This window comes from Oryzias melastigma, linkage group LG3 (genome assembly GCF_002922805.2).
Source record: "Oryzias melastigma strain HK-1 linkage group LG3, ASM292280v2, whole genome shotgun sequence".
Classification (NCBI taxonomy): Eukaryota; Metazoa; Chordata; class Actinopteri; order Beloniformes; family Adrianichthyidae; genus Oryzias; species Oryzias melastigma.
The window spans coordinates 29056581-29084413 of NC_050514.1; the positions used below are offsets into that span (position 1 = coordinate 29056581).

A 27833-nucleotide genomic window follows, 5' to 3' on the forward strand; every position below is an offset into this window, starting at 1 on the left:
GTATGCTTAATGGTCAAACTATTTTTACATTTAAATATACATAATTAAGTATTTTCAGAATTAAATTCCAAGCAATTGTCAATTCTGTTACCATACACTACATGTTTTCACAGATGTGTTTTGATATATTTTAAGTATATTCATGAACATTTCCGTTTCAAGCAAAAATAATTCTAAAATACAGTTTCTTTTCAGCTCTCGTTGTTTTTATCTCCTACAGATAATGAAAGAAATATGTTCGTCTGATGTATTATGTCAAGCAATGTCTTGTCGAAGTTAGTTCAATAAAAGAAAACAAATACGCTTTTATTTTGAAGGTTCGCACCGGAAGCAGCAATTGGTTATCATAACAAGTTAACATCCTAGTACTTTTAACTCCCTGTCACCGGCTGTTAGTGGAGGGTTTTAACACATCCATCGCCTGTATTTTCTTTCGTTGGTAAGTTGAATACAATCTCACCATTAAGCTAAATGTCAGAAATTGTGACGCAGTTGTTTTTTTTCTGCTAGCAAAGCCACCGGGATTAGCTAGCTTTCCCGACTAGCTTGACTGTGTAGCTTACAACTAGTATCACACTTAGCGCCAACTTTACCGTTTTAGCAGCGAGTTTTTAAAATGTCAGGACGCAGTTACACTACAAAGAAAGTCCAATAAGCTAAGATACTTTAGCTGACAGCTTTGAGGGTGTGAGTTATCGTGACATCGTCAACTAGTTAATGCTACCCTTCAATTTTATGGTGCTAACAGCAATAATATTGTGACTGGTGGAAATTTGGGGAAGCACGTTAACCTTGAAGGACCTCCCATTACTTTCTCTACTACAATGACTCGCTTGTAGTATTTAGCAACACCTACGAGACAGTAGTGACTTGAACTAAGTGAAGAGAGTAAAGCATTTTTTTGCTAGCTTGATGTCAATGCATGTTTTGATGTTTGCGACGTTTGTTTTCGACGCGGTTTGCAGAACGCACAGCTATGTGTAGCTGTGTGCGGGGCTCCAGGGCTCTGTCCCCCGTCCTACTCCCGAGGCTGCTGCCACAGGCGGGGTTCAGGTTGCCCGAGCGGGGCCTTTGGACCTCTCCCCAATGTCTGGCTGTCAGCTCCCAGCCGCAACCCGTCCCCAGCCAAGCCCGGGTGGTGATCTGTGGAGGTGGAATCGTTGGAACCTCAGTGGCCTATCACCTGGCCAAACTGGGTTGGACAGATGTTGTGCTTCTTGAACAGGGCAGGTGAGACGAGTTTGACCCTGTTTTCTACTGACTTTTCTGTAAAGATCTCCTTGTAACATTGCATACTGCACCAGCATGGTGTCATAACATTCCTGGGGGTGTAACATCTGGGCCTTCTGGAGATAATTGTTTGTCTGTAAAGAAAGTAGTATGCTTTGATTTAACTCTGTTCTCATCCCACCCAGACTTGGTGCCGGAACAACCAGACTGTGTGCCGGCATTGTTAGCATGGCTAAGCCTATTTCCATAGAGTGTCAGATGGCCAGTTACTCTGCTAGTCTTTACCAACGCCTGGAGAAGGAGACTGGGGTTAAAACAGGTCAGACTATTAAGTTGTTTTTGTTTTTACCAGACTTGGACTAATATGTTGCTGCTCCACTTGTTTTATCTTTTCTGTCTAAACAAAATTTTAAAAAGCAGTTTATCTCAGGGCTACATTTTTTAGTCATAATTGATAATACTTAGAGGTTGAAAAACTAGAACATTTTTTATCTGATGAACATTTTTGTTTTTAACATGCTTTGGTGGCATTTTTTCCTCTTGATATAGAAAATTAGGCTCAAAACTGCATTTTTTTTTAGTATTTCTTTATATAAAATGTGAATCAGAATCAGGAAAAAATGCATTCTGGAAAATAGTGTTATTTGTTATTTAGAAAATATGCTGGGTTGGCCAAAAACTCCCTGCTTTGCTCCATCCACTTGTAGACAAATAGATCCATATATGACTTTGTTTTCTTTGTCCGAGCTGGCATCTTTAATCAAAACTTCTAATGAACTACTACCAATCTGCAAAAACTACTGTATTCTTCCAGACTATAAGTTGCTCCAGAGAATAAGTCGCAGGAGCCAAAAAATGCATAATGAAGAAGAAAATAACATATATAAGTCACACCCGAGTTTAAATCGCACTTTTAAGAGAAAAGTCCAGCATTTATGAGCAAATTCAACAAGCCCGACGTAACGTTGCATTTGACACCGAACGCGATTCATGTGTCAAATTCGAGTCCGCTGCCTCTTTTGACGTGCGTCAGATTTATTTCTCAATGCTTGTCCAAAAATGTGTTCATAAACTAGACACTACCATTGCGTGTGGAGTACCTGTCTTTTAGATTCATCGCTTCATGACGGAGGCTTTGACTGTACATCGCATTTAAAATGCACAGAAGATACGAAAGATGTTGAGAGGCTACGTTTATTTATTTTGAAGAGCTCTACAAAAGTATCTATAATCACATCAACATGTCTGGGTTCAGGAGAGCAGTCTTTTTCTTTTTCTTATTGGAATCGTTGTCTTGTAGCCTGCAGGAACTGCATCTGAATGACAGAGTTTTTAGCTGCTCTTCGGTCTGTTTGTAAACCAGTTTGATGGCTTTCTGTCCCGCATTAGTCCAAGGAGAGAAAATAAAAACAACAATGATAATGTTGATGCAAATAAGAAACACATCATAGCGTTCAGGAGGAAAACAATCAGATTCTCAGCATCTTTGTTTTGAAAGGCACTTCTTCTTCTGTCAGCAGCAAATACTGATGCACAAACCTACAGTGCCCTCTAGTGGTTGTTGGTGGGAAACAACCGCTAAAAGGCAACTAGTTGTTGTTGGGAAAATAACAAATATATAAGCCTATTTATGTTTAAAAAAAGAATTCAAATAAGTCACTCGAGAGTATAAGTTGCACCCCTGGCCAGTCATTAAAAAAAAAAAAATGTCGTCTTATAGTCCGGAAAATACGGTACATTGTAGAAAATGACACAGGTTGTTTGACTTGAGCTAAAAACTGTTCAATCGTAATTAAAAGACCACGGGAAAGCTTTTAAAATAGTTTAAAAGGTGATCTGAGGAAGTACTGAATATCTAGGCTTGGTGCTGTTGTATAACACATACTTATTTTTTGTTTTGTTTTGCAGGTTATGTTAAAACAGGTTCTCTGTGTTTGGCACAAAATCAAGACCGTTTGATCTCCCTTAAGCGCCTCGCATCAAGACTAAAGTAAGAGTTTAATTGCTCTGATATTTGCTTTGCTCCTTTTACATTTTCTGAAAAATATTCATATTTTTATTTCATCCTCAGGGTTTTAGGGATCAGCTGCAGTATCATCAAACCTAAAGAGGTGGCCAAACTCCAGCCCCTTGTTAACATTCATGATCTGGTGGGAGCGCTCCACCTGCCCTCTGATGCTGTGGTTTCCTCTCCGGATGTTAACCATGCTCTGGCTGTGGCTGCTGCTGGACACGGTAAATAGTTCAGTGGTGTTAGTGAGCAGCGTCGAAACGGTCACTAGCTTAATGTTAGCCATTTAACTCCATATTTTATGTATTCAGGAGTTCAAATCTTGGAGCAAACGACAGTTCAGCAGGTTGTGGTGGAAAAAGGTCATGTGACAGCGGTGGAGACTGACCGCGGCTCCATTGAATGTGAATATTTTGTCAACTGTGCCGGTCAGGTAAAGTATTTTCTTAAATTGTTTTCATGTCCTAGTTTTTGTGCCATTTTTTTTCCCCCCTCTCCCATCTCAAATTTTATGTTGGACATGCATCAGCTGCTATTTGCTTCTGTTTGGGCTCCAGTGGGCGTATGAGTTGGGTCAGGCCAGTGAGGTGAAGGTGTCGGTTCCCCTCCACGGCTGTGAACATTTTTACCTTCTCACCAAACCTCTCCAGGAGCAAGTGTCACCCAACACGCCAGGTATCACAATTTAACACACTCATTTAGCTTAGCTTACATGTAAATCTTTTTTCTGGTTGTAGGGCTGGGAGTCTCTTTTCCTATTATCCCCCAGTCAAAAATAGTCAAATTACTACAAAACTTAAAATATAAAAAACATTTATTTGATATTTACTAAATAAAAAAAATGTAAATACATTTTTGTTTAGGAGAAACTGGTATATTTGTTATTTTATTTGTCATATTACCTTTTTAGTGGTGATTGATATGGATGGCAGAATATATGCAAGACCATGGCAGGGGGGGATTCTGTCTGGAGGCCTCGAGAAGAACCCCAAACCTATCTTCACAGAGGGCCGCAACCAGCTGGAGATCCAGAACATGCAAGAGGACTGGGACCACTTTGGTAAAGACAGCTGGCTTTGTTGCTGCTTCTTAAAATCTTGAAGTTCTTTATAGTTTTGTCTTTTCATCACAAAAAAATTGTTGCTACATGATTAATTTGCTGAATTGTAATAAAAATAAATTGAGAACTTCTATTGGCTGCTTTTCTTGTTTGAAGCTATTTAAAATTTCTGTTCTTCAACTCTGTGAACCTCAGGCTCACATTTAAATATAAACATACAACTGTCATTTGACCATGACCTTATGGTAGTAATCCGAGAACGTCAAAATCCACAAAAGGATTATTTATTACCAGCTAAGCTAAAGCTGCAGGATCTTATTTACATATTTGTCATTAATAAACTGTAAAAAAAAAATCAGGTTGCTCCACATTTAAGTTTTTACACCTTTTTATAACTGTTATAACGTGTTAGAAATATTTATTGACTGTAATAAATGTAATTATTTGGTTTTATGATAACCTTTCTTCAAGCAATAGTGAATCTTTATGGGGATCTCTTGTTATAGAATGTATGGCAGCTGATTCTTCTTCTTTACCTCCAGAACCAATCCTCAGCGCTCTGCTCAGGAGAATGCCCAGTCTGGATTTAGCTGAGATCCATCAACTTGTCAACTGTCCCGAGTCCTTCACTCCTGATATGCGCTGCCTGATGGGCGAGACCCCCGGAGTGTCCGGCTACTATGTGCTGGCAGGAATGAACTCGTCAGGTCTGGCCTTCGCTGGAGGAGCCGGCAAGTAAGTTTGGGAGTATAGAAAGTATGACAGCCTTCAGTTTTTTTCATTTAGACTTCACTTTGTCATATCTGATGAAGAGCATGGTTCCAAGTCATTATTTAGCTGCAACTTGTGCAGTAACCAGAGCTGTGATGGAGACATGCTTAAAACAGGAAGTCTTTGTTGTTTGTTTGGTCTGCAGGTATCTGGCAGAGTGGATGACCTATGGTTACCCCACCGCCAACGTCTGGCCTCTGGACATCAAACGCTTCGGCAACCTGCAAAGCAGCCGAACCTTTCTGCGGCACAGAGTGATGGAAGTAATGCGTAAGTACTAGTATCTTTGACAGAAGTCATCTGTCAGTTTGCCTGCAGCCCAACTGTGAATGACATTCTTAAGAAAAGTGTGCAGGTGGTAGTTTGCTTTTCTCTTAAAATTTTCTCCACATTTGTGCTCACACACAGCCCTTCTGTACGAGCTGAAGGTTCCTCGCTGGGACTTTCAAACTGGTCGTCAGCTGAGGACCAGTCCTCTGTATGACCGCCTCGACACACAGGGCGCCCGCTGGATGGAGAAACATGGCTTTGAACGACCCAAATACTTTATTCCTCCTGGAAAAGGTACAGCTATCCTTTGTCATCTCTAGGTATATTAAGCAATAAATAGCAGCTATTAGGTCAATATTCTAAGTATTTTTTTTCTTAGTAGTGATGTGACATTGAAAAAAAATACCTTAAGAGAAGTTTCCTGAAAGGAAATAAAGCTGAAATGAACATCTCACTTGTTTTTTTGTTGTAGATCTGCTGTCTTTGGATCAGAGTAAGACTTTCTACAAGCCTGACTGGTTCGACATTGTTGGAGCAGAAGTCAAATGCTGCAAAGAGGCGGTCTGTGTCATTGACATGTCCTCCTTCACAAAGTTTGAACTGACAGTGAGTCACGATGCTCCATTGTTGACACAGTAGAACAGAAAATCTAGCCTTTGTGTGCCTGTATTGTACCAAAGACAGCAGTTTTTTGGGACATTTATCATTTTCATACCGGCCCATCTTCAGTGTTAAAGCTTCTAATTTGTCTTAGTCAACGGGGGACCAAGCTCTGGAGCTGCTGCAGCATCTGTGTGCCAATGACCTGGACGTTCCTGTGGGACACATTGTCCACACTGGAATGCTGAATGAGAGAGGGGGTTATGAGAACGACTGCAGTGTGGTTCGCCTCAGCAAAAACAGGTCAGAATATTGAATCACTTTTCGCTTTTTCAGTTGAAAATTATATTTTGGGTGTTTTTAACATGCTCTTGTGGCATTTTCTTCACGATGGAGGAAAATTAAGCTTAAAATTGCGTATTCCTTTAATCAAATTGTTGACTAGACGAGAAGAAAAAATCTTGTTGGCGTAACTCAGAAACTACACAAGCTCCTTGCTACACTCCATTCTGATGCTGGTTCTCATTCATCCATTGTCTTGAAGTTGAGTCTTAGCAAATGCACTTAAAATCTTCTTCCTTGAAACATTTCACCATTCATCCAAGTAGCTTCATCTGACTGATAAAGACAATTTCAAGGAAGAAGATTTTTAAGTTAGGCTGCAGTGGTTAGTGCTCGTGCACAAAAAAAACTCATGATGTTGCCTGTTCTCCAGCTTCTTCATCATCTCTCCAACAGACCAGCAAGTTCATTGCTGGTCCTGGATAAAGAAACATATGCCCAATGATCCGCACCTCCACCTGGAAGATGTCAGCTGGAAGTACACAGGTAAGCATGCAGTCCTTACACTGGTTCTGCATTGATGTCTCCATCTAGTGGGAGAAATAGATAATTTAATTATACATCCATCCTCCTCCCTCCTGTCTAAGTAATAACCTAGTTTTGGAAATCTTTAATCAGACTCCAGGGAAACCTAGGAGGTTAATTACAAGTCCAAAATGTAATTTTTCATCTGAACAATATAATTATATAAAGTTTTAAAGTGCAGACGGTGATTGACCTAAATTCCATTTCCGTGCGCAGAATGACTCTGATTTGAAGATGTCTCATTATGATGGAGGCCGACATAGTGACTTTTATTTTGGAGGTCCTTGTGCTGATTCCTCATTATCTTTCTTCTGTCCTTCTAATAAAGCTCTAAACCTGATTGGACCTCGGGCAATGGACGTTCTGGCTGAGCTGTCGTATGTTTCCATGACGCCTGACCACTTTCCCTCCATGTTCTGTAAGGTAAGAGAGACGCGATGAATGGCTTTAGATGATGATTCTATATATACGTCCTCTTGTGGTGTTTTTCAAAGCAGTCACCGGTTCTGTCTGTTTGCAGGAGATGAGCGTGGGTTACGCCAACGGAATCAGAGTGATGAGTATGACTCACACCGGAGAGCCAGGCTTCATGCTCTACATCCCCATTGAGGTGCATCCTGTTTACACATGAAAGCTATTTAGTAAACATTACACAGGATAAGTCACAAAGGTTTGACCCTCGGAGACAAGCATTAGGTCAGACTTGAAAGGAAATATTGATGTTATGAGTTTATGAAAGGAGACGAGTAACACTGTGGAAACTGCCATGGAATAAAGCTGATGAGTCACACAGGAAAACTATAGGAGAGAGTAGAGGAAGCTCGACTGAGGTCAGAAACATTTGTGAGCAACAGTGTGATTATATGTCGAGATGGAGAACCACAAATGCAATATTTGCTTTGAGGATGCTGCTGGAGAAGAACAGAGGAGCTGCATTGTGTCTTTGCCGATCTAGAGAAAGTCTGTGACAGGATACACAGAGAGGAGCTGTGTTTTTTACGAGAAAGTCTGGAGTGGCAAAGAAGAAACCACAGAGATGTGGGTATGACAGAAGAGTTGAGATGAAAGTGGAACCGCACCAAGGATCAGTTCTGAGCTCCTTCATCTTTGTTGTGGTGATGGACATCCAGACAGCTGAAGTCAGACAGGAATCTTTGTGGATCGTGACGTTTGCAGATGATATTACGATCTATAATGAAAGCAGGGAGCAGGTGGATAAACATCTGGAGAGGTAGAGGTTGGCTCGGGAAGGGAGAAAAATGAAGGTCAATGGCAGCAAGACAAAGTATCTGTATGGAAATCAGAGAGGAACAGTGAGGTTACAGGGAGCAGAGGAAGAACGTGGACGATTTAGGAGGAGAAAATGTAATTTCTGAGTATTTCTTAATTCAAATCATTGTAAATCAATAGATGAAGGACGTTGGGAGGTACAAGCACCTCTCCACTCATTCTGGTTTGTCCACTTGTAGATGACTAGATCCATGTTCGTCTTTCTCGTCTGAGCTGGCATCAGACTCCAACTATACAGCTGGGTAGCTCTAATACTGTTGCACCAGTAATGTTAGATTGGGGGTATGAAGGGCGGTAAGCTAACAGGAGAGTGTGTAAACAGAGAGCTCTCAGCAATGTTCAGGGGAAAAGGGTGTGGGGTTGCCCCATACCCACGGCCACAACTTCAATGTGAATTTCTAATAAACTACAGTACTTCAGCTCTGCAGAAACTCTCCTAGTAAACAAAACATTTTTTTATCTAGGTAAAAATGGCATAATCGTATTTAAAAGTCTGTAAATACGTTAAAATAGATCAAAAGATTATCAGAGTGAGTCTTTGAAAGATAATTGAATTTTGGACACTATGCCGCTTTACCAAAACATGCAACATGAATAAGGTTTACATGTTATCAACCTTTCCATACCATATGTATTTCTAGGATTTTCTTCTGTCTTGCTAAACACTGGTGTAATTCTCTGCCGCCCTCTCCAGTACGCCCTGCATGTGTACAACGAGGTGATGTCGGTGGGTCAGAAGTACGGCATCCGTAACGCAGGATATTACGCGCTGCGGAGCCTACGCATCGAGAAATTCTTCGCATTCTGGGGTCAGGATCTGGACGCCTTCACCACCCCGCTGGAATGTGGACGGGAGTTCAGAGTGAAGTTTGATAAGGTCAGTGGAAGACACCTTCCTTCTTTTTGCTTACTCTGTCATTTTAACCCTCGTGCTCTCTTATGGGGTCCAGATGACCCCACCCTTATGTTGAAGTGTGATCCCGCCCATGACAGAGGGGGAAAGGATTTTATGTCTGCCACAGACACCAGTGAAGATTAAAAATCTTCTTTAAAAAAAAAAAAAAAAAAAAAGTCTTGTGGGGTTCAGATGAACCCACTTTTAATGTAAACCTGCCCATGATAGCACAAGGGTTACTTTTAATATGAAACATTTAGCCCAACTTCTCTGCTTTAAATGGACCAAAGAGTGGAACAATACAAAACTGTTATATCTACGAATAAAAATAAGAAAAACAAAATACTTACTGAAGGAGGAAAAGGAATAACCAGACTGCACCTGCAAGCTAATAAACTTCTCTAAATTAGCATTTGTAAAGAAACGTCAGTCTTATTTTGAAAACAGAGATGTTCTCATAATTCAGTGTGTAGTATTGTTGGCTGGTCTCAGCTTTTGATTTAAAAAGACTTTTGTTCCAATCATGACTGTGGCTATGTCTGAATTCCTCCACTATTCACTATATGCTAATCCAGTGAGCATCTATGCACACTGTTTTTTTGCAAAGACTTCTGGGAAATTTCTAGGCCACTTGATTTGGGAATTATAGATTCGGACAGCACTAAAAAATAGCTAGTTCTGTCCGAATCTAAAATTGAAAAATGCAGTCCCCTAGAAATTTCCCAGAAGTCTTTGCGAAAAACCAGTGTGCATTGATGCTCTCCACATAGACCACAATGCATTGTGTTCAACCAATTTCTGCAAAGAAAATGTGTTTAAATGTAATTTTTTAATAAACCATCCACATTTTCATCATAAGAACACAATGGATTCATAACTAGACGTCATCAAATGTTCATATTACCTGTAATTAGATTTTCACTTTGTGAAATGAATGACGTCATATCTGCCGTTTAGGAAAAGAAAAAGTAGTGAGCATGGTGTCCCAATTGCTTTTAAATTCTAGGGTATTATATGCTCTATGTAGTTTTTTTAGTAGTTAGGGATTAGGAGGGATTAGAATGGGAATTCAGACGTAGCCCGTACGTGAAAACTGGAGACAGTATCCTCTCCCCCCCATACAGGAAGTATCCGCTGGTTCCAAAGAGCCAAAATCCCAGACTTCTATAGACAAATAAACAGCTATTACTCAATATTTTTTTCAGATAAATATAATTATCGACTATTAAATTAGGATTTAAAAAACATGTCAGAAAAAAATTCACATTTTTTCTGTAGTTATAATCTGGTCAATCAGATGCCTCAATAAAAGTAGGTGGAGCCTGAAGTAGGTGGAGCCTGCTGGCTCCCATGTCCAACATCCGATTGGCAGGATGGGTTGCCATAGAAACATTCTCAGTATGACTCAGACTATTCACTGCTCACTGATGACATCAATAAAAATGACGTCTGAATTCATTTTATTTCTCTCAACTGGAACCATTTTTATGGGTGATGTCACACTTGCCCGGTCCAGTGTTCCTATACAGTCAGTTGTTGCATCTTTTTCCTCTTTCTTTTATTTTTCTTCCTCTGCTTCAAGATTTCTTCCTTGTTTCACATGTTTGAACCTTCCTTCACAGGACACTAACTTTCTTGGGCGAGAGGCATTGTTGCAGCAGCGCCAGGAGGGGGTGTTCCGCCGCTTTGTCATGCTGGTCCTTGAGGACCACGACACCGAGCTGGACTTATGGCCGTGGTGGGGAGAGCCCATCTACCGCAACGGTCAGCTGGCCGGAACGACCACCAGCAGCGCCTACAGCTACACGCTGGAACGCCACGTCTGCCTGGGCTTCGTGTCTCCCCCTCCAGACGAAGAGGGGCTCCCCAGACCCATCACTCCTGACCTGATCAACCGCGGCGACTATGAGGTGGACATCGCCGGTCAGCGCTATCCCGCCAAAGCCAAGCTCTATCCCTTCAGCTCCCTGTTTGCTCAACAAAAACGTCGTAAGGATGACATGGAGCTCAGCAACCTGCAGGGAAAGTGAGGCTCTTCCCTCCTTTTCACACTCCTCCACTCCATCGCTCAGCTCCGCACAAAAGCCTGTAACACTCTTTGTCTCTCCAAGTTTTGCTGTCAAAATTCTTCTATTTAGGAAGCACAAATGCTCGAGACTCCTTTAAGGCCACGTTCTCCACTCCATCCCAACAGTCTGGCTCAAGTGCCTTTATCCAGGCAAGATCTACATTAGCCGTTGCAGACTTTCTGATGTGTGAAGAACTGATTTACACCCACAGTCTCTAGAGGTGGTTTTCAAAAGCTCTGCGTAGTCTGAGGGAAATGTCAGCGCTGATGTGCAAACCCACACACGGTCCATTTGCTGCTGCTGTACAGAAAGAAAGACTCAATTCAGACACTATACTCTTTGCACTGCTTCCAGCTTTGCAGCACCTGACAATAAAAGGAAAGGAATTCTTTCCAAATCAGAGGAAAGGGCTCAATAATCCCAGAAGCCCAATGATTACCAAACTGGTGTTGTTTGTGCCATTTATGACACTCCTCCTCCTGATGTTTAAATGCAAAAAAACTCTAAACCAATTCTCGAGGTCCGCTTTGAGCTGCTGTGTCGTACTGTTGTTCAGAGCTTCCTGGTGATGTTTTTGCTCCAACATTGCTTCTATCTGTTATTTATGTTTTATGATCGTCCTGAAGCTTTGATGCACTTTTTGAGGCTGAAGTTCAGTTTTTGATGTCTTGTTTAAATGTGCTGCTGATGAACCATCGATGAGGGAAAAGTTCAGATGTTAGTGTACAGGATTTTGCTGCAATTTCAAATAAACATTGTATTTTTGTACAGTCGGGTGTGCAGGACTTCAGTTTCTGAGCCTCATAGCAACAATCATTCAGCAAAGTTCTCATTCATTTTGATATTTAGTGATCCAAACATCACTTTTCTTCTTCTTCTTCTTCTTCTTTTCCTTTCGGCTTTTCCCTTCAGGGGTCGCCACAGCGAATCAGTTTCCTCCATCTAAGCCTGTCTTCAGCATCCTCCACTCTAACACCAGCCACCTTCATGTCTTCATTCACTGCATCCATAAACCTCCTCTTTGGTCTTCCTCTAGACCTCTTTCCTGGCAGCTCTAGACTCAGCATCCTTCTACCAATATATTCACTGTCTCTCCTCTGAACATGTCCAAACCATCTCAGTCTGGCCTCTCTGACTTTATCTCCAAAACCTCTAACATGTGCTGTCCCTCTGATGTATTCATTCCTGATCCTATCCATCCTGGTCACTCCCAAAGAGAACCTCAGCATCTTCATCTCTGCTACCTCCAGCTCTGCTTCCTGTCTTTTCTTCAGTCCCACTGTTTCTAGTCCAAACAACATGGCTGGTCTCACCACAGTCTTGTACACCTTTCCTTTCATTTTTGCTGAAACTCTTCTGTCACACATCACACCTGACACTTTTCTCCACCCATTCCAACCTGCTTGCACTCTCCTCTTCAATTCTTTTCCACACTCTCCATTACTCTGTACTGTTGACCCTAAATACTTAAACTCCTCCACCTCTTTTTACTTCCACAACACTCCTAACAAACTCCTCCTTTAGGATAACTCCTACTCCATTTCTCTTCCCATCTCCACCATGATAGAACAACTTGAACCCTGCTCCTAAACTTCTAGCCTTGCTACCCTTCCACCTGGTCTCCTGGACACACAGTATGTCTACCTTTCTCCTCTGCATCATGTCCACTAACTCTCTACCCTTTCCTGTCATAGTTCCAACATTCAAAGTCCCAACTCTCAGTCCAACACTAGTGACTTTCCTCTTCTCTCTCTCCCTACGAACCCGCCTTCCTCCTCTTCTTCCACCAACAGTAGTCCAATTTCCACCGGCACCCTGTCGGTGAACAGCACCGATGGCAGTCGTTGTTAACCCGGGCCTCGACCGATCCGGTATGGATTTCGTAGGTCTGATTCGCATATTTGATTTGGCAAGATTTTACGTCGGATGCCCTTCCTGACACAACCCTCTGTATTTATCCGGGCTTGGGACCGGCACAATGAGACCCTGGCTTGGGCCCCCTTGTGGCTACATTTCCAAACATCACTTTTAAGATGCAATTTTACAAAAGCTTAAAGTAATTTAAAATGTGGGCAATTATATTATTCTAAAACAGTTTTAAGAGGTTAAAAAGGAGGTAGAAATATATAAGCAGATCATAATTTAGTGTTGTTGTCTGATGGTGAAGGGGAACATAAAAAGCAGAACTCTGGAGTTACATGATGTTGTAAGAATCACATCTAAATTAAGATTTTGAAAAGGATGCAAAAAAAAGTTCCTGTTTTTCCTTTAAAAGAAAAATGTGGTTTTCTGTAGTTGCAAACTGGAAAATGCCACATTTAAGCAAAAAAAAAAAAAAACAGCTGATCTGATTGTAATGGATAAGGCCAGTAGAGTTTCGTTTTTTTAAATATACTTTTTTACCTCGAGTATTATTTAAGTATTAGAAGGTTCTGGGTTCAAATCCAGCAGCTAATGGTTTTAATTTTTAAATACATTGTTGGATTTCATTAGGCATAAATAATGTTTTTTTATTCCTGTTAACATTTTTAAAACAAGAATTACACCAAGGGTTTAATAAAAGATTTATTTGCGTCAACTATGTATTACTAAAATAAACTCATTCCTTTAAAGAAAAGATAAAATCTATAGAATTATCCTGATTTTTTTGAACAATTGTTATAGTAATGTGTCGAGTAATTTAGAGGAAAAAAAAAAAGATTAAATGAAATATCAAAGGTGGTGGCAGGATTCGAACCCACGTCCGATGAAGAAAATAATGCACAGAACAAACTATCACCACAAGAACAGCAGAAAGTAAGGAATCTGTCACTTATTAAAAACATCCAAATAATTCGTCTTAAGAACGCTAAGGGCAGAGTTGGCTCAGGCAATCACAAAAGATTTGTTAATCTATAGATTTTCCCAATTTTTAAACAAAAATCAAGTGTTTCTGTTGTAACTGCATGTTGGTTTGGTACTTTAATAACTACAAAAAAATATTTTTTTTATTGTCTGTGACAAAGAAAGCCTGATTTTGATATTTCTTATAGTTTAGTATCCATATAATTCACAATAATCGTCGTATCCACTTTAAAATCTGCCTTTCATAATAAGTCTTTGTATTTAAGCACTCGCAAATGAGAATTTCACGTTATTTCATGTTTTTTTTTCTATCTGTTGGAGCTTTCAACTCAAAAGTAACTTACATGCCAAAAAAGTGTGAGCACCCCTGAATTAATCAAAAAGAAGCTAAAACTTTTGTCTCCAGCTTTGTCACAGTAAAAGGCTCAATGTTAAAAGAAAATTGAACAAATTTGTGATTCTTATTTGAGGATTAGATGTCAAATGTAGAAAATCTTAAGGTTCTGGCATCTAAATTGCCTGTGCATGTCCCAGGAGTCAATGGGGTTTAATCGCCATGACTACCATTTGTGTTGCTGTCGGTGTGAAGCCCCTATTCACGTGCAGCAGCTTTATGTTCAATCAACCCGAGATTATGACTGCAGCCGAGGAGCTGGAGGTTTACTCGTGTGTCAACAGCGGGGAGGGACGGGGGACACCTGTTCTGTTCATTCGGAACGCCATCTGCAGGCGCCTCCGCGGTACAGAAAGTGTGCTCAGAGTCGGAACAGTTACACAACACGACACTTTATTAGCACACGACAACTCCACAGGTTCCTCCTCACATCCTCCTGGCTTTACGGGGGCGGCATCCATTGTGTGGCACGGGGGTGTTGTCTGTGATGGATACCACCTCCAGGCCCCCCATCGTCAGGCCTTTGATCGCCGACTGCACAACAGGAAGAAAAAAAAGAGAAAAAGGTGGAAATGTCTGTGGCTCCTTTAATTGACCTCATAAACAAACGTCTGAAAATAATTAGAGCGCCGCTTCTTCACGCAGTGACAGGTTTAGTGGAGCTGAACGCCCCTCTGTGATCTATGAGGAACACTTCTACATAATGGGACTCCACCACTCCTCAAGTGTGGACGATTTAAGACACCCCAACACCCAAACCTGATCATTTGTAGTAAGGACTAATAGAGCAAATGCAGGAAATCGACATTAGGGGAGCGTTTTAATCATTTACACAGAAAGAATGTGTTTGGAACAAAACAACAAGTGTTTAACCTAAAACTTTAGCTGCTTTTCTAAATGAAATACCACCAACTTTAAGCTCACTGACTCATTAAAACTTCAAATGCGGTCGTCTCTCATTACTGGAGGATGTGCTCTTCATGTGATAGGATCTAAAAGGTTCCCTTTATATGTTTTTAAGAACCAAAAAACAATAACCTTCCAGCTTTTAAAGTTTGTTTGGGCATTATAGGTAGCAGCAATTCATAGAGGTCAAATAAATAAATAGATTAAAAAGAAATACATTTTTAAAAACCTCATGGGTTCTCCTGGGTTAAATAAAAACCTCTGAGGACAAAAGCAAGTCCAAATATGCATTTTAATCCTTAAAAAACATCAGATGGTTGTATATATTTTGTTTAAATGCTGATTAGTCTGGACATAACCGTTAAATCTTTAATCCTAATTGTAAAATAAGGCCTAAATAACTGGGGAATCCCAAAAAAGATGTGCTGGACAGTCGATGTCAATCAATAACAGATATTAGAAAATGTTCCATCATCTTACAGATTCAGAACTAAGCAAAATAATACAAAAATACATTATAAACTCTTTGAAAGTTGACCATGAAAAGTCTTCAGTGTGAATGCACACAAGACTATAAATCTTTAGTCTTCTAAAAGAACTTCTAGGAATATTCTCCATGCATGAACACAAGTCAGATGCACTTTTAACCTTTTGTAGTGCAGAAGGTTGAAAAAAATCTCCCTGTGAGATTGTATACAGATTTTGTTTAAGTATTTGTAGAACAAACCACGTCCTTGCTAGTAACGAAAACTAGTGACTGATTACGGTCTCTGCATCTTCTCATCTTCTTGAAAAGGCTTAGTGGTCAACTTCAAGGACATTAAATAGTAGGAAAGGGTTTTCCGGTTTTAAAATATAATCTATAAAGTAAAATTAAAAAAACAAAAAAAGACAAATATAGTCAAAACTGATTGCGAGAACTTTGATTCAGTCAGTTTTTTTGTGTCAGAACTGAGAATTATTGATAACAAAAACAATATTTTGCAGCAAAGCTGTAAACCTCTCTTCAATCTGATTTAGGGATCAAACTGAATAGGTGCATTAAATATTTTAAAAATATGTTAATCTATTATATGTCACTTACTAATAAAATACAACAAAAATGAATAAATATCAGAATTATTGAAAAAATTTAAGTCACAGTTGAGCTACAGTGAGTGCTCACCTGACGTCCAGGACCGATCCCTTTGACAACAACGCGAACAAACGTAACTCCTTTTCCTGTTGCTTTCTGTGGAAAAAAATAAAAATATAAAAATATATTTTAAAGTCAAGTATCTGAGATAGTTTTCATGCTACAATTTTCCTTTCCTTTTTAAGACATTTTCACAGAAATCCTCAGTTCAGACGTTTTTTCCACCAGAAAAAAACCGACAGCTCCTGAGCAGTAACACCATTATCAGTATCACAGTAAAGAACTCACAGCAGCAGCAGAGATTCCTGCGGTCTGTGCAGCGATGGGCGTCGACTTCTTAATATTCTTGAAGCCCTCCGTGCCGCAGGACGTCCTCACCAGAGACAGCCCCGCGCTGTCTGTTAGCTGGATGTGTGTGCTGGAGCACGACACAGCAGTGCGTTAGATTTCATGCACACACGTCAACAGCAACATGTCATTCTTTTTCCTGCTTCCTTCCTACTTACTTGTTGTAGGTGGCTTTAATATGAGCAATTGGCAACTCCTCAAATTTCTTTCCACCCCATCTCAGTGCACTGTCCTCTCCAGGAAGTGGAGGCAAGAGGCTAAGATATAAAACTGAAATTGATACATTGCCAATTGTGTTTTCATAATAAATGTGGTTCTACCTCCATAAGAAACTGGCAAACTTTCCAACAGTTCAGACATATTGCAAAGGAGGAAAAAAAAAAGGCAAAAAAAAAAAAAAAGACACACATGTCCCTACTTTAAGTCTAAGCTTTTTATAATACATAAAAGGGGGTGTTTGATGTATTTCTCCAACCTGAAGTCTTTTCCTGTTTTTTCTTTAGGTGCTTCTGCTTCTTTAAGCCTTGCAGCACTGTTGTTTATGGTTCGCCGCAGCTCTGTGCTTCCATTTCTGAAAATAAATAAAATTGAGGCACAAATTAAGCAATGTTTTCTGTTGTTGATGTTTACAGCAATGGAAGAAATATAGCTTGCATTAAAGCTGGATATACACCATACTAAATAAGTCTTTGCAATATCACTCAAATCTTGGTGATAGTTTTATTGATGGATAAACTTTAAAAAAAAAGATCACATGAAGAAAAAGATCCCAGTCGGATATGAAATTACTTTTTCTAGCTGTTAGCTAAAACATGCTAATCCGTAAGGAACTTACATGGAGGTCGCTTGAGCATTTACGGAGACAGCCAGCTGTCGACACACTGTCCTCACAGAATTACCAAACACACAACCTAATTTGTGCATTTTTAAAACGTTTAAACAAAGATTTAAGACTGGGTTCAAATGCTAACAACAAACGTGACATTGAAGGTGCTCATTCTAGAGCGCTACTATGTTAGAAAAAAGTGGGGTGGTACATAATCGTTAATGTCTCTTTCAAAATGCGTTATCTAATGTATTTATTGAAAAGTTTAACTATTTTTTTTTATTTAAAATGATATTATATTTTAATGTATTGAATATAATTCTATTTAATTGTTTTTAATCTAAAAAATGTTCGCTGTGACCCCTAACACATAAAAATGGAACATTCTTTGACAAAGACTTGTGGGTAAGCGTCTTCACGGTCACCTTAAAGTGTCGGAATTATTTTTATTTAAAGAGTGACAACTTGTCTCAGTTGAATTGTATTTAGTCAAAACGAATACTTTTTACTTGGACGCTTTTTAATGTATTATATATCCATTAAAGTCCTTTAATTGAGCAAATTAGCGTAAAAATGTTTCAGTATCCATGTGTTATTTTACGTAATATTTTTCTTGTATCCACCCCGAATGCAGCAGAAGAAAATGGCTGCGCCCTGTGGAAGGATGGCGACCAGGTCCTTCTCTCACTTTCTGTCCCTTATTAGCCGCACAGCCACCAGTAACGCGGCATGTCGACATTTTTCCGTCGCTTCGGTTTGTCGGGCGACGCTTCAGTCTAAAATTGCACCGGAAACAGGGAGTTCTCCGTGGACTCTAATGGCAGCGGTGTGCTTGCAAAGGCTCCCGGTGGTTTCTGCAGACTGTGACCCGATCGAGGAACGCTTCAAACAGATGATGCTAGAGGTCAGAGCGTCCTGAAAATGCCAGTTTGTGTTTTAGGAATAGTGTGTAGCAAAAATATCTGTGTCCTGGCAGATTACTTGACCGCTGACGGATGATGAGAAATGATAAAACTCAATTTGAGGATAAAACTCTGATACTTTCAGTATGTTTCCCACCAACCTGCCATTGAAACTCCTTATTGATCCAGGTAATCATCAGTAGAGGAGGTAGGATTTCTGGAAGACCAGCATGAGGCCGGCCCTCAAGGCCAGGAGTTTGACACCCTGCATTGTTTTAGCATCCCAAAAGATTCCAGAAAATTCAAGTCACTCAATTTTATGAACCAGTTTGGGGATGACCCCTTCTTGTTCCAACATCACTGAAAGATCTATGTATGATTGTTGATGGGGAAGAAATTTACTCACCGGCCCAGTGTCCTCTCATATCAGAATTCTATATTAAGCTTATTTCTGCTCCTATGCATATGCAAAGTAAACGTACATTATGTCTCAATTTTTTCTTTGTTTATTGATTAAATAATTGTATTTTTTAGGCATGTTTTGTCATTTATTTATCTAATAAGAGGTTTACTAGCAGATGTTTCTTCTTAATGAGGAAACACTTTCAACAACTCTTTTTAATAGAGAAAAATCAAAACTTTTTGGTCTTTCCTTTTTTTCTTTTTTTTTTTTTTTTAACCTGTATTACATACTAGGGTTGGGTATCGCCAATAATTTCCAGAATCGATTTAATTCAATTAACCAGAACGTGGATCAATTCTGATTCTTTCGATTCTCTAAATTCAATTTTGAGTTTACTCATTTAGACACATTTGTGTAGAGATACGTTAATAATTTATGTCTTTTGAAGATATTCATTTTAATCTGATGCAATTCACATATTGTAAAATGTATTAGTGAAATTATAATGAGATTGTCAATATCATACAGTGTGACATGAATTCTCAAAGAAAGAAGCTCCAACAATTGTTCTGCTTCTCCTTGAGGGCTTTTCCGTTTCACCACAAGGTGGCAGTCACAGTATAGTATTAAACCTTATTTTAGAAGAAGAAGAAAATATGAGCAAAACAAATGGTTACTTTAGACAACATTTCCTTAAAAGAGTTTGAAAAACTCATGCTTGTGAGTTTATAAAGATATTCATTTAGTCAGCGATGTATGTTTAGGTGAACCGAGTGTTAGCACTAGCCATCCTATGGGAAATACCATTATACGTTAGCATCAAGCTAATGGACTTCAGCTTTATGTGTTACATTGATGTCTACTTTTATGGATCGGTTATTGATCTATTAAGCTTCGATTGATTCAGCATAAGCAGTCTGTGATCAATTTAGCTATAATTATTGTAAACCGTGAACAATCTGGATTAGGAATTCATCAAAATGTAGAGATTAATAAAAGCCTACATGTAAACAGCATTAGGGCTGCACGGTGGCGCAGTGGTTAGCGCTCTTGCCTCACAGCGAGAAGGCCCCGGTTCGAATCCCAGCTGGGACCTTTCTGTGTGGAGTTTGCATGTTCTCCCCGTGCATGCGTGGGTTTTCACCGGGGACTCCGGCTTCCTCCCACCGTCCAAAAACATGCTTCATAGGTTCATTGGTGACTCTAAATTGCCTCTAGGTATGAATGTGAGAGTGAATGTGTGTGTGACTGAGGCCCTACGACAGACTGGCGACCTGTCCAGGGTGAACCCCGCCTTCGCCCATCGGTAGCCGGGATAGGCTCCGGCACCCCGGCGACCCCGAAAGGGACGAAGCGGTCAGGAAGATGAATGAATGAAAACAGCATTGAAAGGATTTTACATGCAGCATTAAAATGCTTGGCTTCTCTTTTAGTCAGCGGGGGAGGAGGGTTTCTGCATGAAACCGTGGTCGGGAACCAGAAATGGAGACAGATTTGTTTTCCAGATGGAGCTGGAGAAGAGCCTGCTGTCGGACCACGAGCTGCGGCTGCTGGAAGACGCGGACAGAATCCGCCGGAAGCAGAGAGATGACTATGACTCTGATGAAGAGGACAGCCGTGGCGACCAGGAGATCATGTTAGCACAAGACTTGGAAGATAACTGGGAGCAGAAGCTGAAGAGTTTCCAGCCGGCACCGAGGGTCCAACGTGAGTGACAATAACACAAAGATTTACAAGCAAAGATAAAGTGAGGTTTTTCAGCATAAAATGTAAGTTATTGATCATACATGGAATAAAAAAGAAGTTTTGGACCATGGAACGAAGATTAAAATGCCAGGAAGGAGAGACCTTTCCTTTCTTTCTTTTTTTTTTGACATTTAGGAAATCTGTCTGCCTCAGAACTCTCAATTAGCATTTTCCTCGCTGTGACATTTTCAAAGTTAGTGTAAATGTTTCAGCCCTCAGACACCATTGACGGTTGTCCCCGCTGTCTCTCCCCCCCGCCTTGTTTAGCCGAAGTAGATAAGGACTTGACCTCGGTGAAGCGCTGCCTGGCCGACTCTCTGGTTCTTTTGGCGGAGCAGCGTGTGGGCGACGAGAAGCTGTGGCTGCTGCCTCAGGCTCAGTGGCAGGAGGGCGAAACGCTGCGGCAGACTGCTGAGAGAGCGCTCGCCTCCCTGCCAGGTAACAGGAGTTCACCAGGGTAACACCCAGCTGCTCAGCACTGGATTAGGAGCTCCATTATGTTCAAGAGCTTTTTTTGAAAAAATGTTTGCATGTGCAGTCATGAGCAAAAGGTTGAACATGATTAATCCTTAACTCTAAAAGAAAAATTACAAATACTCATAAAAAAGATTGCTAAAGTTGAGTGCATAGTTTTCCCTAAATCTTAACAAAGGAGGCAAAAAAAGAATTAAATTCCCCCAAAATAAACCTACTAATTCTCAACATATTTTTATTTTTTAAACATATTTAATAAAATCCCTAGCATTAATTAATTTAAATATTACAGTATTTTAGTAGTTTCTAATTACTTAATGTTTAAGTAATAAACTCCAAATCTTTTTTAACATTTATTACATTTTTTAACATAAAAATAAACTCACTTTGATACTTTTTGACTTGTAGTTAGTCAATTTTCAAACGTATTTGCATCTTTCTCAAATCTATTAGCTGATCTCAAAGCTAGTGCATGTTTTATTTATTTATTTGGAATAATTTATAGTTGGGGAGAACATTCAAAAGTCTGTCTGAAACACGATTTTATATTTTAGTATTATGTTTAATAACATTTTAATGAAGACATTAAATGATCACACTGGTCAGTTTCCAAAACAAAATATTGGAACTATTCCTAATCAGATGAGTTCTGTTTTATTTTCATTTAAATTAAACGCATTACAGGAACTAAAACTAAAAGCATTGAACATTTACTCTTTAAAATAAGCCCCCAAAATGCTTCCTTTGTATTTTCTACTTGTTTTATATGCTGCTATTTACATTTACATTGATAGCTTTATGGTAAAAGTCAAAAGACTTATTTATGAAATTTTAAAGATATAGATTAAAATTGATATAACTCTATACAGCTCTAAATATTTGTAAAACTTGAACAATTCAAGAGTTCATCATAATGTAGATATTGAAAAAAAAAGTTTACATGTAAACTATTTTCTATTTATATTTTCTATATATTAATCTATCAATTTATATTATCTATCTCTATTCATGTTTAAAATAACTAACAAAAATTGGAGTTCTTAAACATTGTGTGTATTCTGGGATAAACTAGCTAAAAGGCACAACAATCTTCTTTTCTTGTTGCAAATATAATGATGGCAGTTTCCCTTTAAGGTTGCAAAACTCACATTGAAGCGCTTCACTGCTTCATAAAGCTTTTGGTTCACTCTTTGATGACGAACTGCAGGTTTTAAATGTGGTGCGTTGTAGCGACAACAGGAACTCTGAGGAGAAGAAGAAGCAGCAACAACCAAATCAAGGAGGAGAAAGAAAGGAAGTGTTGGAAATGAATCCGAAAATATTTGAATGTTTGTTTATTGAGGAACACTTACTTACTTCAAAATAAAAGAATTTAGCTCATTGAATCTGGAAAAGGGATTTAGTTCTATATTGTTTATAACTGTTGATGTTTTTATCAAAATGCACATCAATTATAGCTTGTATAATGGACATTTCCATGTTGTTAGCAAACATTGATGGATCACAATCTTCACCAATTTTATTTATTTATTTATTTTTTTAAAGAAACTAAAAGATTTGCATGAATAGGTATTATTTTTAGATTTTCAAAGTTGATCATGATTATAATAAGCTTTGATTATGATATAAAAAATAAGCCTTTCAGTTTTGGTAGCTCTAAGATTTGCTTAGATGCATGTTAAGATGCTTAGTACCATATTTAGGTTGTGACCAAGTGGTTACCTCAGGTAAATGTTAATGAATATCAAATTAATTTGACACCTGCTAAGACTTAAAATATTGATTTAGGCTTTACATTTATTCATCAATCACTTATTTTATTTTATTTTTTTGCAAAGTTTCTTTTATTATAATTTCAATAGAATACTATAAATAATATAACATTTTCTTATAAAGTAAAAAAAAAGGTGATACTATATATATTGGTGTGGTATAAAATCCTGAAAAAAAAGCTCCAACACAGACAACCCAGAGGTCAGTAATTGCATATTTGTAAAAATAATTTTAAGCTTTTTTTTTCTTTTTCCATGACAAAAACTGACACCCAAAGCTTGTGGCACCGGCGGATAATCACAGTAACACAGCAGCATCTCACAGCCTCCCTTTAAAGCACTTTTCTGTGCTTTCAAAAAGGACATTTATGAAAGAAAAGTCCCCCAAAGTACTCCAAGCTTCAGTTGATAAAGGATTAGCTTTTCTTCTGGATGGTTCAGACTTTAATCACTTTCTATTCATCCCAAATCCAACATAAAGTCTGCTTGTCTGTGGATAGTTGCTGAACAGAAAACCAGCTCAGAGGTGTGTTCCTGCCAGCAGAAAGCTCAGGGAGTGAGATGTTTCTTCAAAGCTCCAGATCTTTAGGAGGAGAGAACAGACGGAGCCTTTGAAGACCCACTCTGATCAGATTTGATCTATCATAAAAGCAATTTTAGTGATCTTTTCAATTATGATGATCCCATTATTAGCTAAAAAAAAAAAAAGAGTTGGTCATTTTCTAGGACATAGTTTCTACAGAGCGGCAGGAGTAAATTAGAAATTTGCGTCAGAGTTGTGGGCCGACCGTTAGTAACATACAGTTGCAGTTCTAGTATTGTCATCATTAAATAAAATCAATTTTATGATTGTATTACCATGAGAGGTGTATCCATATTTAGCGGTGGAGGTAAAAATCGATTTTTAGATGCATCGATTATGATTCATAAACGATTCTGAGTGTTTTATGAATTTTAAATAATCGATAATCAAAAAATGTAAATTATTTTAAGTAAAAGTGACGAACGGAACTAAACGCAAAGCGTTTTACACGGACACTTTTGAAGAGCGCACAAACATGCCTGACCTTCCAGATCTCGTCATCTGACCGGCCCTGACTTTACTTAAAGTGACCGTTTGGATTCTGTTTTGACTTTCATAGTGTCATGGGTCAATTGGATAAAAGTCACACGGTGTGTAAGTTATGTCACACCAAAATTAAATATGGAGGGAACACAACAAATTGGCAAAATCACATTGTGTGACTAGCTAGACACTTTATTTAGTTTGACGTGATTTAAAGAGCGTTTCATTAAAGCTGGTCTAATGATAATAAAAACATGATCTTATTTAAGGTTTTTGGGTTCAGGGAACATTTTTCCCTTTTGATGCTGTAAAAGATTTTTGATTATCAAATGAAACATTTCTTCATGTTAGAATTTTTATGATCTCAATTAAAGTTCAACAAGTTTACTGATCTTGTCTTTACTTAAAAATGCACTCTGGTGGAGAAAAGTAAGTCATTTTGGTCTAGTGTCTTGTAGCAAAGAGAGACATTTCTAAAAAAGAAAAAATCAGAACTGGGATGCATTGATAATTGTTTCATAATGGAATCATGAGGTACCTCAAGATTCCCACCTCTAGTAATATTCAGATTGTTTCTTTTTTAAAGTCATACTCTTTAAAAAAAATGGTGAAAAATAGTTCTGATACAGTCTTGAGATATACCATGATACACACTGTATCGTGAGCCATGTGTCGAATCACTAGTCTCTTGCCAAAACAAACCCCTATTACATAGGTCAATGGGTCATCAGGCTGCGAACTGGTATCGGTCCGTGGATCAATTGCCACCGCAGAAGAACGAATTAAATATAGCAGTTTTTTTTTTTTTTTTTTTTGAGTCCCGGGAATCTTTTATTTTACATTTTTTCGTCTGCTCAATTTACATTGATATCAACAACGTAATACTCACAAATGCGTTTTTGAGCTTGATGTTCTTTATATATGTCCTCCACCATCAGAAAAATTCCACAAGAACATGTGAAAAACACCCAAAACATGATTGTTATTGGACTGGGTATTTAATACTGCTCATTTTTTTAACTAATCATGTACAAACCATCAGAGATTTTGAGAAAAATAATTAGTAAGATTTTCAAAAAAAAGTGCTAGTTATCAAGCGCTGGAGTGGAGAAGTGTGTGTTAGTCCAGGATTTAAGTTCCCTTCCTGAATATCAGGCCGGCTAATCGGCTTCAGGCCTCATTTGCTGCATCCTCACTGTATTTGTTTGTAACATTGACCCAGTTTTAATGTGAGGATCATTAAAGTTTGATGGGATCTTCCACTGCAGCATGTCGCTTAAAGTGCGTTCATCCACATCAGGAGGTGTAAATACTCGTTTTAACCACCAAGCAGCTTCTCATTCACACACACGCAGGGTTTGTCGTCACCTGTATGTGGGGCTCGGTTTTACTGGCACAAATAAAAATGCTTTGGCATGACCGATGCTAAAGCTGCAACTCTTTCCTGTGCAGATATGAAACCGGCACATTCTTTGTCAGATGAAGCGCCTCAGCCTCAAAGAGTTTAAATAACACACCAATGACAAACTGTGAAACCATTTTACAACCTCGCTCATGAACTAATAATGCTCCGCTTCCATCAATCACTTTCTATTAAAACGTTTCACTTGACATTAGCATGCAGCACGTGTTGCAGGGTTTTATTTAAAGTGTCTTGCAGAGGCCGAGCTGATCCATTTTTAATATCGCGGGACTCGGAGGGAGCTGAATTGCTAACAAGGTGGTGTTGGAGGTTTACTCTTATGTTGAGCCAGCTGAGACCACGGGGATTTACATGACACGAGATTAGATTAAAAAGTGTGCTGTTGTCACAGAGGAGAATGAAAGACAGAGCATTTTGGAGGATAGAGTGCTTTAATTAGGGTGGACTATCCCTGTAACTCAGAAGAATGCTCAAAAATATAGAGGGATGCCTGTGAGCTGATTTGGTGTTGTTCCTTTGTTGCAGTGGCGGGTTTTAAGGCGACTTTCCTTGGCAACGCCCCCTGCGGCGTGTACAAGTACAAGCTCCCCAAGGCCGCCAGGACGGAGAGCTCGATCGGGAGGAAAGTGTTCTTCTTCAAAGCTGTTCTGACAGACGACGGCGAACCCAAAGCTCCAGCAGGACCTTTCCTGTGGCTGAAGAAAAGCGAACTGCAGCCATACCTGAAACCCGTATACAGGATGAAGGTTGAGCGCTTCATCCTCAGCCTCTGACGTTTTAACTCGTACAGACATACAGACTCTGAGAACAGTGTTCGTGTTGCTCCTCTGTCATTGCTGAATGTGCACTTGTTAAATAAAAGATGCATGTTTTATTAAATAAAGACATGGTGGAGCAGACCCTGAAAGTTAACCCTTATGTGATATGACACTTGGGAGTCTGACTCAGAATGGTTCTCCACCTTAAGAAAAACTCCTCTGATATGAAACGCTTAAATCTTTAGGAAGGTGTCCCCCCCCCAAAAAAAGATGTTGGTCCAGAGCAACCCCCAACACTGGCAGGCGGAACGTGAAGCCAACCCGGAAGTAACAAAACGTACCGGCACTGACCAGAGAGGCTGGTGCTTAGAGTGAGCAAATTCCCATAGACCCCCATGTTAAAATCCTCATTTTCAGCCCTCTAGTAAACCCCTTTAATGCCTGGTGCTTAAAGTTTTTATTTCATCAATAGCTGCATATTTGATCGATGACAAATCTGAGGGGAGTGAATTTTTTTCTAAGTTTGTAATTTTTTTTTTAAACAGCATTTATTTTTGCTTAATGAGGGGGTGCGGCCTTTGACAGGTGACGACCGCGTTGGATTCTGGGAGCAGTGCTACGGTGTTTTAGCGCTGTCTGCTGCAGATTTAGCGTTAGCATGAGCGCTATATTTCAGTTTTTGTCCTGCTGCCGTGCTGTAAACTGTTCTAACACGCTCTCTGGGAGTCATCTGGTGTCTTTTCTTCGGTAAGTACTAAAAGAATAACTTTATATTTGCCGGAAATAAATCATTAATGTATATTATGATTATTTATTTTAGTTCCAGTAATTCGATTTTTTGTATCTGTTTATCTTGTATGTTCCTCTCAGGTCTGCTTCTGGTGGTGAGTGGATTTATAATCCAAAACAGCATTTACATTTTAAGGCAGTAAAATTTTAATTTTAACTGCTCTGTATTTACTACTCTACTAGACCGCACCGAACCGCTCAATAGAAACGAGACTTAGCTTAGCTAGCTAGCGAGATTTCGTCACGTTTCCCAGCATGCACTGCGGCTCAAAATGTATATTTTTAAAAGAAAAAAATCATTAAAAATCATTTTTGTTTTCAACCTATTTTATTTAAAACCAACGAACATATAGTGTGTAATTCAAATTTGCCAAAAAAAAAAAAACACTGGAGTTAAAACCATTAGTTTGCACGTGTGGGTAACGAAGGGGTATAAATAGCAATCGGCGACAATCGTCTATTGGTTTAAGCTTGGAAGTGTGCTCACGTGCTGGAAGGCACCTCGAGCTGCTCCTTGCACCCTGGGGGTTAACCCGGGGACCCGCCAGGGCGCTAGGAGCAGCTCGAGCGGGGGACTGGTGAAGGCGGGCGGTAGAAAGCGATTACCGTAAAATACAAGGGCACCCAACTACATGTCTCAGGCGCTACCAGTGAGTACTCAGCACAGTACAAGCTGGTAGCGAATACTGGACTGTAGAGCTTACTCAATGAGTACCCTGCCAGTTCCCCTCCCAGGTTTGAACCCGCCAGACGCTTGGCCAGCGTCTGGTGTATTTTTTTTTTAAATACATGTTACTATGTTAGTTATGACTGAATATTTCTAATGTTTTTCTTATTGATGAATTATACACGTAAGGGATAATACCCGACGAAGTGTGCGTTAATTTCTCATAATGGAGGGTTTTATCCCGCTTATACCATGGTCATTTACAAAATAAATAAACATTCGATCAATATTTAGTACTTTATTCTTGTTAATTCTTT

General features: G+C 39.3%; 3 protein-coding genes across 3 annotated transcripts; 2 read left to right on the top strand and 1 right to left on the bottom strand.

Annotated features, from left to right (window-relative positions):
* Positions 1 to 286: 286 nt before the first annotated feature.
* Positions 287 to 11836, top strand: pdpr (pyruvate dehydrogenase phosphatase regulatory subunit). The gene is made up of 18 exons (XM_024295987.2): positions 287 to 439; positions 966 to 1230; positions 1416 to 1549; positions 3139 to 3220; positions 3302 to 3465; positions 3553 to 3674; positions 3799 to 3916; positions 4152 to 4301; positions 4844 to 5036; positions 5218 to 5342; positions 5481 to 5636; positions 5815 to 5948; positions 6097 to 6245; positions 6658 to 6770; positions 7138 to 7232; positions 7330 to 7419; positions 8794 to 8976; positions 10617 to 11836. Exons 2-18 carry the CDS (start codon positions 977 to 979, stop codon positions 11022 to 11024), a joined length of 2670 nt encoding a protein of 889 aa, XP_024151755.1. The 5' UTR covers positions 287 to 439; positions 966 to 976; the 3' UTR covers positions 11025 to 11836.
* A 2841-nt stretch (positions 11837 to 14677) lies between these two features.
* mrps11 (mitochondrial ribosomal protein S11) lies at positions 14678 to 17730 on the bottom strand. The gene is made up of 6 exons (XM_024295878.2): positions 17526 to 17730; positions 17166 to 17261; positions 16849 to 16947; positions 16631 to 16760; positions 16373 to 16438; positions 14678 to 14835 (listed from the first exon to the last, which is right to left on the bottom strand). The coding sequence occupies exons 1-6, from the start codon at positions 17612 to 17614 to the stop codon at positions 14728 to 14730; spliced, it is 588 nt and encodes a 195-aa protein (XP_024151646.1). The 5' UTR covers positions 17615 to 17730; the 3' UTR covers positions 14678 to 14727.
* Positions 17731 to 18011: 281 nt separating this feature from the next.
* Positions 18012 to 27627, top strand: mrpl46 (mitochondrial ribosomal protein L46). Its single transcript, XM_024295877.2, has 4 exons — positions 18012 to 18420; positions 20327 to 20528; positions 20835 to 21005; positions 25828 to 27627. Exons 1-4 carry the CDS (start codon positions 18145 to 18147, stop codon positions 26073 to 26075), a joined length of 897 nt encoding a protein of 298 aa, XP_024151645.1. The 5' UTR covers positions 18012 to 18144; the 3' UTR covers positions 26076 to 27627.
* Positions 27628 to 27833: the final 206 nt, after the last annotated feature.